General features: G+C 44.6%; 1 protein-coding gene across 3 annotated transcripts in view; it reads left to right on the forward strand.

The window, feature by feature from the left end:
* Window positions 1–15561, forward strand: part of NFATC3 (nuclear factor of activated T cells 3) — a 196411-nt gene that overhangs the window by 143866 nt on the left and 36984 nt on the right. For all 3 annotated transcript variants that reach the window (XM_029050383.2, XM_029050384.2, XM_029050385.2), the window contains exons 7-8: window positions 7174–7229; window positions 7886–8012. In XM_029050383.2, coding sequence (XP_028906216.1) covers window positions 7174–7229; window positions 7886–8012 — 183 coding nt within the window. The remainder of the gene's footprint in view (window positions 1–7173; window positions 7230–7885; window positions 8013–15561) is intronic.

Raw genomic sequence — 15561 nt, forward strand, 5'->3', positions numbered from 1 at the left:
CAAAAAAGGTTGGGAAAATATGGACAGTGAGAGACTTCAGGACCAAGAACTTGTCTCGAGGAATCAATTATAATGATAATAGCTTGTACAGTGCCTGGCCAGTCAGGTACCCGCTGAGGGTGAGAAATGCAAGAAGTAGGCAGGGGCGCAACTCACTGTGAAATGCTCACAGAGGATTTTTACATGCAGGACCCATTTATGGCTGTAGTGACTGCGATGTAGTGCCGGTGCTATGCTGAAGCACCGTGACCTGACGGGCAGTTGGTTGCCTTGCTAGTTTCTAGGGTCTTTGCCCACCAAGGTTGAGAAGCAGTGTGGTCTAGTGGAAAGAGCACGGGCCTGGAAGTCAGAAGACCTGGGTTCTAATTCCAGCTCCACCACTTGTCTGCTGCGTGGCCTTGGGCAAGTCCCTTAACTTCTCTGTGCCTCAGCCACCTCATCTGTAAACTGCAGCGTGGAGAAGCAGCGTGGCTCAGTGGAAAGAGCACGGGCTTTGGAGTCAGGGCTCATGAGTTCGAATCCCAGCTCTGCCACTTGTCAGCTGTGTGACTGTGGGCAAGTCACTTAACTTCTCTGTGCCTCAGTTCCCTCATCTGTAAAATGGGGATTAAGACTGTGAGCCCCACCTGGGACAACCTGATTCCCCTATGTCTACCCCAGCGCTTAGAACAGTGCTCGGCACATAGTAAGCGCTTAACAAATACCAACATTATTATTATTAAAATGGGGATTAAGACTGTGAGCCCCACGTGGGACAACCTGATTCCCCTGTGTCTACCCCAGTGCTTAGAACAGTGCTCTGCACATAGTAAGCGCTTAACAAATACCCACATTATTATTAAACTGGGGATGAGGACTGTGGGACCCAAGTGGGACATGGGTCATGTCCAACCCGATCATCTTGTATCTACCCCAACGTTTAGTCCAGTGCCTTGGGTATGGTGCTTAACAAATCTACCCGCCCCCCCCCCAAAAAAAAAACAACAAACCAGAATGATAGCTAATTTTCAGGTTCCTCTCCGGACGCCTCATGGAATCCTCTTAGGTGGGTCTTTGGTCGACAGCTTTCACCACCGATGGCAAAGCTTCTGCAGGCAGAACTGGGACTAGAACCCAGATCTCCCAATTCCTAGAGTGCTCTTTCACCTGCACCAGCAGTAGGGGTAAATACATAATAATAATAATTATGCTGTTTGTTAAGCGCTTACTATGTGCCAAGCACTGTTCTAAGCTCTGGGCTAATAATAATAATAATAATGTTGGTATTTAAGTGCTTACTATGTGCCAAGCACTGTTCTAAGCGCTGGGGTAGATACAGGGTAATCAGGCTGTCCCACGTGAGGCTCACAGTCTCAATCCCCATTTTACAGATGAGGTCACTGAGGCACCGAGAAGTTAAGTGACTTGCCCAAAGTCACACAGCTGACAAATTGCGGAGCCAGGATTAGAACGCATGGCCTCTGACTCGTAAGCCCGTGCTCTTTCTACTGAGTTGAACACAGTCTCTGTCCCACATGGGGCTCACAATCAATCCTCATTTGAGATGAGGTAACTGAGGCACAGAGAAGTTAAGTGACTTGCCCAAGGTCACAGAACAGACAAGTGGTGGAGCCAGAATTAGAACCCACAACCTCCAATTCCCAAGCCTGTGTTCTTGCCACTAGGCCATGATGCTTTTCTATATACATACATACAAATGTTTTAAGTCTTAACCAGCATCAAATCCAGAGGGAAAGACCACCAGGGACTCTCCTCAACTGAAATTCCACTGTGATCTGAGTCTAATCTTGACCCCCTGGTTTTTTTCAGGACTCAAATGAACATTCAGCACCTACGCCTGGGTCCACCACAAAATATAAAGGCACATCTCTTTTTCATCTCCATATTTGGAAGATATTCCACAGTGTTGCCAGTCTGACTGCAGGGGTTAGAAAAATACATCATTGTGTGTTTATCAGTCTGAAATAATCACTTCATCTAGCTTTTCTGAAAAACAAATAGTTCCTAGGTCTGCCTTTCTTTGTGAACTTCCATTTAATTCTATTGCTCTTGTCATCTTGGCATCGACTTGATGTAGAAGCAGAGGCAGGTCAAGGGTCATGCAAAGGCTTTCCTCAGGCTTGAGGAAATCATTGATGTGGTCCTGCTACTCCCCCCATCAATCAATCAATCAATGGTATTTATTGAGCACTTACTACGTGCAGAGCACTGTACTAACCTCTTGGGAGAGTACAATGCAACAGAATTGACAGGCACATTCTGTCAAGCTATGGCACCCAACCTCATCCAACCTAATAATAATAATGATATTTGTTAAGTGCTTATGTGCCAAGTGCTGTACTACGTGCTGGGGTGGATACGAGCTAATCAGGTTGGACACAGTCCCTGTCCCACAAGGGGCTAACAGTTTCAATCCCCATTTTACAGATGAGGTAACTGAGGTGCAGAGAGATGAAGTGACTTGCCCAAGGTCACACAACAGACAGGTGGCAGAGGCGGGATTAGAACCCATGACCCTCTGCCTCCCAGGCCCATGCTCTATCCACTACGCCATGCCGCTTCTCTTCCAGTCTTCTAGACTGTCAGCTCGTTGTGGGCGGGGAATGTGACTGCTATATTGCACTCTCCCAAGCACTTAGTACAACGCTCTGCACACAGTAAGCGCTCGATAAATACGATCGACTGACTGACAGACTCAGGAGGGTTTGGGACAGGGGTGAAGGTGAAGCCTATGCATTGGTCAGTGCCATTCGCATTCTCTCTTCCCTTCTCAGGGTTCAGTGACACTTTGGGGCCTTTGGCAGACGGGGTGGTGGGCGGTTCTAGAAATTGAAGCCAGACTTGAAGGGCCCTCTTCCACCCTTTTGAACTTTAAAATGAGAGCTTCACCTAATGGCCAAGCTTGCTACTGTCTTACTCCCTGGTGGGACTCAGCCTGTTTAGTCTGTGCAGCAACCCCCACCCTGTGACTGCCCCTTTTCCAAAAACCCAAGATTGTAAAAGATAGTGAGTTAATTCATCAGTGCAGGGAAGCAGTTTGACAGAGTGGGTAGAGTAACGGCTTGGGAGTCAGACGATCGTGGGTTCTAATCCCAGCTCCTCCCCTTGTCTGCCGTGGGACCTTGGACAAGTCACTTCACTTCTCTGAGCCTCCGTTATCTCATCTGTAAAATGGGGAATGAGACTGCGAGCCCCAAGTGGGACAGGGACTGTGTCCAACCCCATTTGGTTGTATCCACCCCAGCGCTTAGTACAGTGCCTGGCACACAGTAAGCACCTAACAAGTACCACAATTATTAGTAGTTCATTTAGCTTTCTAAATATGCCTTTATTCAAAGATACTTGAAACTCAAATTGAGGGTTCATAGGCCCCTTACCACAAATAATTAAGGTCTATAGTTTCTTCTTCAAAAGCTGTCTTAACCTATCAGTCCTGGGTTCTTCAGACCCTGTCACTTACAAACAGGATGCTTTAAGTTTATGGTTAAATGGGAGAAAAGAAATATACCAGGCGATTACGTGCCCTGTCCAAGATTGTTTCACATTTGTTTCCATAGTATAGCAAAATCCCGTGGGAAAGCAGGGAAACAATGCAGTTTTCTCATGTGATTTCAAAGTGAAAATATAACTCCATCATGTTTTTAAATTACACATTGTTTGTTTTCCATTTGGTTTTAATTCCTGAAATCCTAATTTCCGTGCTTTTTTGGGGGTCTCAAAAATAATTGTATAGGTTTCAATTAGTTCTATAAATACCTTTGTTTATTTTGGGCTTCCTGTGCATTTTTCAACTTATTTTGTTTTCTCCTTTTCCCCTTCCCTTGCATTTTCCTTACTGCAATGTGGTTATTGCATGGAGAAGCTCTTCAGAGCTTTAATGGAGGTGACAATGATGATAATGGTGATATTTGTTAAGTGCTTACTATACGCCAAACACTGTATTAAACGCTGGCATAGAATCACGGTGATCAGGTCAGACGCATTCCTCTGCACATAGTAAGCGCTCAATAAATATGATTGATGCCCTTTACCAAATGGGACTCACAGTCTAAGTGGGAGGGAGAACAGGTATTTAATCCCCATTTTACAACTGAGGCACAGAGGAGTCAAGTGGCTTGCCCAAAATCACACAGCAAGCAAGTGGCAGAACCAGGATTAGATTCCAGGTCCTCTGACTCCCAGGCCCATGCTTTTTTCAGAAGGCCACCCTGCTTTCTAAAATAAAACAAGAGAATCTTAGCAATAAAATGTTTATTTACTCTACAGTTATTTAAAACATTGTCAGTGATGGAAATGTAAGTACTATTTTGTGGACAGTGTATAAAGGTCACCTTAAATTTTGGTTAATATATTGAAAGTGAAAACTTAGTTCTATAAACAAATCTGTATAAGAAAATAAGCTTTATTTCCCTAATCTATACAAGAATATGGTTTAACTTTTCCTGTTATGCAAATAAATGCTTATTTAGTGAAATTTGCTTAGGGAATTTCAGAAAGAAATATTTAATCAAGGCAAACTGACTATTTGGTATCTACCCAAGTATTTGGCCTGTAGTGCTTAACAAGTACCATACTATTATAACTATTTTTGTTGTATGTCAATAAAAGTACAAAACTCAGAATTTTATTAATCCAGAAAATGTTATTCTTCTTTGCTTTTCAAACAATAAATGTAACTCATTGAGCTAGAACAAATAGATGAATGCATTTTAAATAAAAAATACCCTTTCTACCCTCCCTGTCCACTCCCCCAACACACACACACGCCTAACAACGCCGCATAAAGATTGCCAGTGCTTGTACAGTGTATTGCATACAGTAGGGATTTGAGCATTATTACTATTAATTCTTTCAATCATATTTATTTAGCACCTACTATGTGCAGAGCACTGTACTAAGTGGGGAAAGTACAATTCATCAACAGAGAGAGACATTCCCTGTCCACAGTGGGTTCACAGTCTAGAAGGGGGGAGACATCAAAATAAGTGAACAGGCATCGGTAGCATCATTATAAATAAATAAAACTACCAGCACAGCCAAACCCTTTTTGGATAATTTAGGATTTATTGTTGCCTTTTGGGGAATCTGTCCAGTTTTGAAGTACTGGGATATTAATAAATGAAGCAGTGGTATTTTCTGAAAGCTTACTGTTTGCAGAGCTATGGACTCAGCGCTTGGAAGAGGGCAGTAGAGCTAGTAAACAAGATAACTGCCGTCGAGGATCTTACAACCCAGTGTGTTTTTTCTCACGGCATGTCCGATTTGCCGTGCGTAAGCAGTCAGAGGTGTTCCAAGCAACCTAATGAAGCGGCAGGGACCGTGTAAGAACAATGTAGGTGACCTAGAGAGGGCCGTCCTCCCTTCAGAGACCCTCAAAGGGAACTTGGTAGGCCCCACATCGTGGCTTAGTGGAAGGAGCCCGGGCTTGGGAGCCAGAGGTCGTGGGTTCTAATCCCAGCTCTGCCACTTGTCAGCTGTGTGACTTTGGGCAAGTCATTTAACTTCTCTGGGCCTCAGTGACTTCATCTGAAAAATGGGGATTAAGACTGTGAGCCCCACTTGGCATAACCTGATGACCTTGTATCTACCCCAACGCTTAGAACAGTGCTTGGCACATGGTAAGCACTTAACAAATACCAACATTATTATTATTATTTCTCACGGGCTCCCAGCGTGAGGGTGCCAACAAACACGGTTTCTCAGACCTTTTCAGTTCTGACCTTATAAAGCTACCAAAAAAAAATAAATCAGAGAACTGTGATGCTGGTTCCCAAGTACCACAGTATTGAAAAAGGCTTGGGTGCAGCCTGGAGACCCCCCCCCCCACCCAATCTACCTATAGCCCTGTGATCACTCAGGCCTGGGCGGAAGGGGAAAGGAAGACTAGACTTTGAGGTTCTTGTGGGCAGGGAACATGTCTATCAATGCTGTCGTATTAATAATAGCCGTTTTTGTCAAGTACTTACTATGTGCCAGGCACTGTACAAAAACCCTGGAGTGGATACAAGCAAATTGGGTTGGACACAGTCTGTGTCCCATGTGGGGCTCCCCGTGTAATTTCCCAAGTGCTTAGTACAGAGCTCTGCACACAGTAATCATTCAGTGGCATTTATTGAGCACTTACTTTGTGCAGGGCACTGTACTAAGCACTTGGTAGGGTACGATACAACAGAATTGGTAGATACGGTCCCTGCCCACAGTGAGCTTAAAGTCTAGGGACTGAAAGTGCTAAATCAATACAATTGATTGATGGAAAGGGTGCTGAGGAGTTTGCATCTCCATTTCTTGAGTCCCTGGAATCACTTTTAGTCAGCAAAACTGATCCTATCTTAGGTTGTGAAGCCCCGCAAGGGACAGGGACTCTGCTATTTCCCACTCATGTATCCTCTCTCGGCATATACTACTGTGCTCTGCACACAGTAAGCACTTAATAAATTCTGTTGCTACTGCGAGAAATGGGGTGCCGGGCTAATGGGCTGAGGAATGTATGGAAGAATGGCTTCCCATAGCTGCTGCTCATTCCCGTAGAATGTTTTCCTTCATTCCCTTGGGATGGAATTATGGGATTGTTTTAACTTGTACTCAAGGGGCCCCCCAGGGCTAAGGTAGCCGTCTTCAGGATCCCCTGTTCAAGTTGATAAGCCTTTGGGAACAGCCTTCCAACTCACTCCCGGGGTCATCTAGTTTTTTTTTGGTGCAAAACCCTTCTAATTTGTTGCTTTTCACTAAATAATAGGAAGAACCAGGGACCAAGAAGGGTTTTGCCTCCAAAATAGTGCTCTTGAAACATTAATTTTGTGTAGGCGATGGCCTCGGTGTAAGACAGGTACTTCAGGAAATGCAGTAACTGTTTCAAGTCAGCATAGAACTGTTAGTGGATGGGAGTAATAACTCACTAAATTTACTAGGGCTCTGAAAGAGTTGCTGCATTAATGTACCCGCAGGGAGTGACTTGTAGGATTTGGTAAAAAATGAAATGATCTAAGGTGCTTTGGTGTGTTGAGTGACTCCCTAAAACAATGTCTATAAGAAAGTATTTAAAATTACAAGTCTTTTTAAAATATACGTTTTGTATCTTTTGTCCTTGTGATAATATACGGTTTAACCAGAAAAGGAGCAAATGCTTGCTTTCTGACTTGAATTATTAGTAAATGTAATAATTTCTCTCAACAGATGGACGACCTCAGTGGGAGGTAGAAGGGAAAATAATTAGGGAAAAGTGTCAAGGGGTGAGAAATTTAATTTTCTTTCTCTAGTTTTTTTTTTATGTTTTTAAACAGGAACGTATAATTCATTTTTATGAAATTGTTTTAAGATGCGGTAATGTAAATCAGTGGTGAGTTTTTGGATACAGTTTGTTTTACTTTGCCACCTTGAAATGTCTAATCGAAAATTGGCCTAAAATATGCTGTTTTTGGAAAAAAATCATTAAACTTTTTCCTGTATTAAGCAAGGATAAAGAGTAGGAGAGAGTTAATGTGAAAGTATTGGCAGAGAAGTAATTCATACCATAAAAATCTCCCTAAGAAATTAGCTTATATGACATGGTGTCTCTGCTTCTGCTCCAGCTCTATTAACACCACTGATCTAAATTGATGTTTTACTTCAAAAATGCAAACTATAAGAAAACTTTGCTGTCCAACATGGTTGAAATTGTATGTCTATGTTTTAGTAATCTTACCTCGCCATTATTTGGGATGGCTACAATATTCTAATAATTTACATCTCTATCTGAGATGTGCTTGATAATTTATCCTCAGTGTTTTACCTTTCTTGAATTTATTGCATTGTAGTTAGTCAAGCCTCATTTGTGGGGCTGCATTTAACAGGTGCATTTCATTTTTAGTTGTATGTGTAATACTATCTTGTTTCAATTTTCATCTAGGCTAACATTGTCCTTGAAGTTCCTCCATACCATAACAAAACAGTTACAGCTGCAGTCCAGGTGCAGTTTTATCTTTGCAATGGCAAGAGGAAAAAAAGTCAGTCTCAACGTTTTACTTACACACCAGGTACAGACAGTTATTATTACTGAAATTGCTCATTATGAGGCAGACTGGGGGCTAAATGTTGATTCTTCTTGAATAAAAATGCTCAATGAATGTTATAGCACAAATTCTTCAGAGAAGACTATAGGGTACTGGGTCTGAAATTAGAAGAAGATATTTTATTCGAAGATTTTGTTCAACGTAAAATTTAGTGATCTGTAAGCATAAAAACTTTTCCATCATGGACCATTTGTGCACTAAGTTCCAATTATGTGTCTGCATCTTTAAATGAAGGAGAATAATAGAAGGAAGAAATGGCCGTGACACCAACCACCTTATTAGAGTGCTTTTCTTTCAAAGATCACGTGGTATATGTTGAAGTGAATTGTCAGTGAGCTTGAAATCAGTTATGACATTGAAAGATTCTGTAACCTGTCTAAGTGCTTCTGAACTACCTGCCTTTTGAGTTCCGTTAGTGACAGATACTTGCTTTTAATTCTCAACTGCATACTACTTCAGCGTTGAGAGTCCTTTGGTTTCCAATCAACTTTCTATCCATTGCTGACTTTTTCTTTTTATGCTCTTCTGCCTTTTGAGTCATTTCAAACTTCTGTATGAGTTTTTCAATAATTCACTTTGACCGTGACTTCCTTCTTTTCTGTTCCCTGTTTTTTGGGGTTTTTTGGTTTTTTTCCCCCTTCGGCACACCACATATGGTGGAGCGAGAAATACCAGCTCTGCAGACTCTACGTGGTGTAGGGGTAGGCCATTGGGGGCAGTTCAGTTTGGCTGTCAGTTTAGCAGCTGCTTATGTTATCTCTGGCAAGGATTTTGTTACACTATATTTGAAGCAGCACAACAGAGCCATTTGCTAGACACCTCACAGCCAGAATTGCAATTGGTAGCCGATACCTTCTCTGGTACAGCCGAATAATTGAGTTGAGGAAAATCCACCCTTCGGAGGGAGTAATGACCCCGCTTGTTGTTACTGCTAAAGGGGAACTGTTCATTGATGATCTTATTAATAACGATAATAATAATTATGGTATTTGGTAAGCACTTACTTTGTGCCAAGCACTTTTCTAAGCGCTGGGGTAGATTAGACTGTAAGCCCGTCAGTGGGCAGGGACTGTCTCTATCTGTTGCCGATTTGTAATAATAATAGTAATAATAAAATAATGTTGGTGTTTGTTAAGCGCTTACTATGTGCAGAGCACTGTTCTAAGTGCTGGGGTAGATACAGGGTAATCAGGTTGTCCCACGTGAAGCTCACAGTCTTAATCCCCATTTTACAGATGGGGTAACTGAGGCACACAGAAGCTGTGTCTTGCCTACAGTCACACAACTGACAAGTGGCAGAGTCGGAATTTGAACCCATGACCCCTGACTCCCAAGCCCGGTCTCTTTCCACTGAGCCACGCTACTTCTCTACATTCCAAGAGCTTAGTACACTGCTCTGCACATAGTAAGCGCTCAATAAATACTATTGAATGAATGAATACAAGGTAATCAGGTTGTCCCACATGGGACTCACAGACTTAATCCCCATTTTACACATGAGGTAACTGAGGCACAGAGAAGTTAAGTGGCTTGCCCAAGGTCACACAGAAGACAAGTGGCGGAGCCGGGATTAGAAACCACATCCTCTGACTCCCAAGCCTGTGCTTTTTCCACTGAGCCACGCTGCTTCAATATTACCGTTACCATTCCCAATCGATCTTCATTCATTCATTCAGTGATACCACAGGTACCTAGTGCCTTATTGGGTATCTTTCCAACAAAAATCTCAAAACCAGCCTAGAGCAATTTAAATTTTCACACTATTCCATTGGTACAATAATAATTCATAATTGTGATACTTGTTAAGTGCTTACTGTGTGCCAAGCACTGTACTAAGCACTGGGTTGGTAAAAAGATAATCAGGTTGGACACAGTCCCTGTCTCACATGAGGCCCACCGTCTAAGTAGGAAGGAGTGGGATTTAATTCCCATTTTATAGGTGAAGAAACTGAAGCCCAGGGGGATGTTCATCCCCTTGATTCTATTTATTGCTATTGTTTTTGTCAGTCTGTCTCCCCTGTAAGCCCGTCAGTGGGCGGGACTGTCTCTATCTGTTGCCGATTTGTACATTCTAAGCGCTTAGTACAGTGCTCTGCACATAGTAAGCACTCAATAAATACTATTGAATGAATGAATGAAAGTGAAGTGATTTGCCCAAGGTCACACAGCAGATAACTGGCAGAACTGCAGTTAGAGCCCAGGTTCTTTGACTCCCAGGCCCTTGCTTTTTCCAGTAGGCCTTGCTGCTTCCCAATTATTGGATGGGTCCAATTATTACTCCCATTTTTTGAATAGAGGAATCGGGGACAGAGCGGTTGGGCGTTAACCCACAGTTCGGCAGTGGCTGGAACTTGATCTCTAGTCCCCCTCATTTCCAATTAGGGTCTGCAAGGAGTGTTAGGGGGCTGTCCTTGCAGTGTTTGGGGAGACTTTGCTGCCTGGTCGCTTCATTTCTCATGCCAGAGTACAGTAGTAGGTTCCACGCCTTCATTTCTCCACCAGGAACTGCCCTTGAGTTACTTGAGCAACAGTCCAAATCTAGGTTTTTTTGGCTTATAATTTTCTTTAGATACAGTTGTTCAGAACCCCAAAGCATTAGAGGTTGAATGCTACTAAGTCATCCAAGTGTCAGCATTGCTGTGTGCGTTCAGTCGCTTGTGGAACACACTGATTCATATTTGGAGCACTGCCGAGCAAGGTACAAAAGCCAGATCAGCATGAAACCATTACGTGGGTTGAATACTTGGCCAGTACAGTGGTATCTTGCAAAAACTTGTCCCCCTCTCATCAGTTTCACTCGGAAAAATGGATTTTTAACACAAAAAAGTGCAAATATTGAGGATTCTTAAGTGAATCAGTCAATAATAATGATGGGATTTGTTAAGTGCTTACTATGTGCCAGGCAGTGTACTAAGCGCTGGGGGGGGATACGAGCAAATCGAGTCGGACACAGTCCCCTGTCCCACGTGGGGTTCACAGTCTCAATCACCATTTTACAGATGAGGTCACGGAGGTCTAGAGAAGTGAGGTGACTTGCCCAAGGTCACACAGCAGACAAGTGGCAGAGCCAGGATTAGACCCCACGACCTTCTGCTTCCCAGACCTGGGCTCTATCCACTACTCTATGCTGCTTCTCAATCAGTAGTATTCATTGGCTGCCTACTGTGCACGGAGCCCGTCGCTCAGCATTTGGGAGAGTTCAGTAGTTACCTTCAAGGAGCTTAATACTAGTGGAGGAATGAACCTCTGGGAACAGTTCACCTGGCAGACAGGTGGTAATGCTGGGCAGGTAGGGTAGATAATAATAATAGTAATAATAATGTTGGTATTTGTTAAGTGCTTGCTATGTGCAGAGCACTGTTCTAAGCACTGGGGTAGACAGGGGAATCAGGTTGTCCCACGTGGGGCTCACAGTCTTCATCCCCATTTTACAGATGAGGGAACTGAGGCACAGAGAAGTTAAGTGACTTGCCCACAGTCACACAGCTGACAAGTGGCAGAGCTGGGATTCGAACTCATGACCTCTGACTCCAAAGCCCAGGCTCTTTCCACTGCGCCGCGCTGCTTCTCAACTGATAAACTGACCATGCTGGTCTGGGCACCATTAAAAATTTCTCTGGGTTTGGGAAGGAGCTCAGCCCCAGCTGCCCCATCCCAGAGGCTGAATGCCTCCCCCATTCTTCCCTAGTTGCCTCAGCTTCCTCTGCCAGGTTCAGCGTCGCACAGTGCCCTGCCTATGCCACCGCCTCTCTTTAACCCACAACCCCGTCTGCTCTCGGTGCCTTCCGCACTTCCCTCCTCCTGCCTGGGCCGCTCTGAGCCCTCCGGGAATGGCTGTCGGCTGTCCATCTCATCAGCCGTCCAGTTCGCTCGGTTCTCAGCTGCCTCTTTCTTTCCTGCCTCTCTCCCTGGCTTTATGATCTATTTCCCACTGGAACAATAGTTCACAAATGCTGACTTGGCTAATAACGAGTTCTCAAGAACACATCTGTCGGCATTAGAGAGGAACTGCCATATAGAATAGCGTGCTGGGGATTTTAGTCACGCAGTTAGAAGTGTGTGATGCCACGTACCTCATGTGAAAAATAGCCTACACCAGGAATTTTCCAGGCTTCTTCATCATACCCCCAGTGCCCGGGAAACAGAGCGGGATATCAGCAGCAATAGTCTTCCTCTTCAGATCAGCAACCGAGATGATGGGAAGCAGCGTGGCGCAGTGGAAAGAGCCTGGGCTTTGGAGTGAGAGGTCATGGGTTCGACTCCCGGCTCTGCCACTTGTCAGCTGTGTGACTTTGGACAAGTCACTTAACTTCTCTGTGCCTCAGTTACCTCGTCTGTAAAATGGGGATTAACTGTGAGAGCCTCACGTGGGACGACCTGATTACCCTATATCTACCCCAGCGCTTAGAACAGTGCTCTGCACATAGTAAGCGCTTAACAAATACCAACATTATTATTATTATTATCGCTGTTGCCACGGGGGTCCTATTTTTGCTTCCTACTGATCTTCCCTGGATCCCCACCCACGTCCTCTGTTCTCCCCATCCTTACGGAAATGACCATAAGACTATAAGGTCCTAGACCCTCCCTGCCCCTAAGCAGCAATTCCGCTCCCCACCCTGTGACTCTGGCCCCTGCAGTGCTCAATCCCTGCAACCGGCACTGGGGCTTTCTCCCTGCCGGAAAGAAGCAGTGAGTGAAGCTCGGGAAGCCAGGAGGTGAGTTGCAGCCTGGGGTCGGCTCTGCTCCGGACTTTCTCACAGGGTCAGGGGTGAGTTTGGCAGCAGGCAGGGATTGGCTCTGAATCGCACATCTTCCGCTCCCCAGGCTGTTTTGTAGCTTACACACAGACTGTTGGATGCCACGTTCTCTCCCACCTGGATATCAACCCCGGCCTGGGTCCCTAGTCCTCCCACACAATTTTTGCACATGTCCTAAGATATTTCAACACAGTAGAACTTGAGCAGTATTTCTGAGACGTGGCTTTTAACGTCTCCCAAGAGAATAAGATAGGGTCGGAAGCATTGTGAACAGCTATGCTGAACTCACGTTAGACACTTTTTTTTTTAGCGGATCACATCATCTCAGCCTGTCATATTTATCGAGCGCTTACTGGGTGAAGAGCACTTTACTAAGTGTTTGGGGGAGAAGAAGATAACAATACAACAGACACATCTCCTTTTCCTTCCTCCTCCTATCTAGAAATTATTTTAATTTATGTCACCCCTCCGCCCGCCGCCCCCCCCAGATGGTTGAGGGCAGGGATCATGTTACTCCCTCTCTAGTACTCTCCCAGCCTCTTAGTCTAGCCCTCTGCATCGGGAAGAACGTGGACCTAGGAGTCAAGAGACCTGCGTTCTAATCCCGGCTCTGCCACTACTGGCTTGTGGGGTGATTAGGGGCAACTCATTTAATTTCTCTGTGTCTCCGTTTCCTCATCTATAAAAATGGAGATTAAAAAGGCATTCTCCCTCCTTCTTAGACTGCAAGCCTCAAGTGGGACAGGAACCGTGTCTGATCTGAGTGAATCTCCTCAAGTGCTTAGATACTGCAATTATTGTTATTGCAGGTGCTCAATAAATATTGTTGGTTTTTCATTCCCACCAATTAGCAAGCTTTGTGAATTTCATAGACTTAGGCTTATCTCCAAAGCTTTCTTCTAACCACTTGTCAGCTGTGTGACTGTGGGCAAGTCACTTCACTTCTCGGTGCCTCAGTTACCTCATCTGTAAAAGGGGGATTAACTGTGAGCCTCACTTGGGAACACCTGATTACCCTGTATCTACCCCAGCGCTTAGAAAAGTGCTCTGCACATAGTAAGCGCTTAACAAATACTAACATCATCATTCTAACCTCTCACCATTTTAGATTTAGGGCCCAGTCCAATTAGTAAAGGGTGAATATCATTTTCGATATACTTGTTATAGAATCCTAGGGTGGGGAGGGATCTTAAGATACCATCTGTTCTATCGCCATTCTTTCAGACCCGACGGCCCTTACGCTATCCAATTCAGACGATAATCTACCCTATGGTTAAAGATGTTCAGAGGACTGGATGTAAATTGGTTTCATACCCCAGCTCTTCCTTGTTGTTAGGCACATGCTCACCTCCAGCAACAAGTAAAAGTTTAGCTTTGATAAGGGAATGGGCAAGATATCCTAGTCGTCGTCGTAATAGCATCGGCAGCAGCAATGTATTTATGAAGCGCTTACTGTGTACAGAGCACATTGGAAGATAATACAGAGGTGGAGCCATTGTGGGTGGGGAACGTGTGCACTTCCAAATACGTAGTACAGTGCTCTGCACAGAAAAGAGCATGGGTTTGAGAGTCAGAGGACCTGGGTTCTAATCCTGACTCTGCCACCTATCTGCTGTGTGAGCTTGGGCAAGTCACTTAACTTCCCTGGGCTTCAGTTTCTTCATCTGTAAAATGGGGATTAAAGCTGTGAACCCCACGTGGGACATGGACTCTGGCCAACCTGACGATCTTGGATCTATCCCAGCTTAGTACAGAAGCAGCGAGAAGCAGCGTGGCTCAGTGGAAAGACCCCGGGCTTGGGAGTCAGAGGTCATGGGTTCTAATCCCAGCTCCACCGCTTGCCAGCTGTGTGGCTTTGGGCAAGTCACTTAACTTCTCTGTGCCTCAGTTACCTCATCTGTTAAATGGGGATTAAAACTGTGAGCCTCATGTGGGACAACCTGATCACCTTGAATCCCCCAGCGCTTAGAACAGTGCACATAGTAAGCGCTTAACAAATACCAACATTATTATTATTATTACAGTGCCTAAGTGCTTAACAAATACTATAAAATAAATAAATATGATTGATTGGAACTAGACATGGCCCCTGTGCCTCAGAGCGCTCACAATCTATGAATCTAAGTGGGGAGAAGGGACTGGAGACCTTGTAATTATCAGAGGCACTGACATCTGCTTGTGGTGTGTTGCAGCCATTGCTGCCAGGATTCCCTTCCCATCATCCTAGCCCTTGATCTGTAAAGGGTGGAGGGGAAAGAGTACCAGAGCGGTGTCTGAGTAGCCTCGCAGCCAAAGAATCATCCCGAAGGGATTAAAGTAGGGAGATGATTTTAAGGGCTTTCCTTGAGAAAACTTGATGGTCTCAACTGCCGGGGTCCAAATATAGGCTGGAGAAAAACGGTTACCACTCATGGGCTGGTAATACAAGCTGCGGTTCTTTGGTATTTGCTTAATAAGACAGGCACAAAGTGTATGGCCAGGAATCAGTATTCCTATGCTAATTTTTAAATGATATTCATTAGGTGCTTACTGTGTTTCAGGCACTGTACTAAACGCTGGGATAGCTACAAGCTAGTCAGGCTGGGCACTGTCCATGTCCCACATGGGGCCTCCCCTATTGATCCCCATTTTACAGATGAGGTAACAGGCACAGAGAAATTAAGTGGCTTGCCCAAGGCCGCACAGCAGACAAGTGACGAATCTGGGATTAGAACCCAGGTCTTTCTGACTCGCAGGCCCGTGCTCTATCCACT

This window comes from Ornithorhynchus anatinus, chromosome X1 (genome assembly GCF_004115215.2).
Source record: "Ornithorhynchus anatinus isolate Pmale09 chromosome X1, mOrnAna1.pri.v4, whole genome shotgun sequence".
Classification (NCBI taxonomy): domain Eukaryota; kingdom Metazoa; phylum Chordata; class Mammalia; order Monotremata; family Ornithorhynchidae; genus Ornithorhynchus; species Ornithorhynchus anatinus.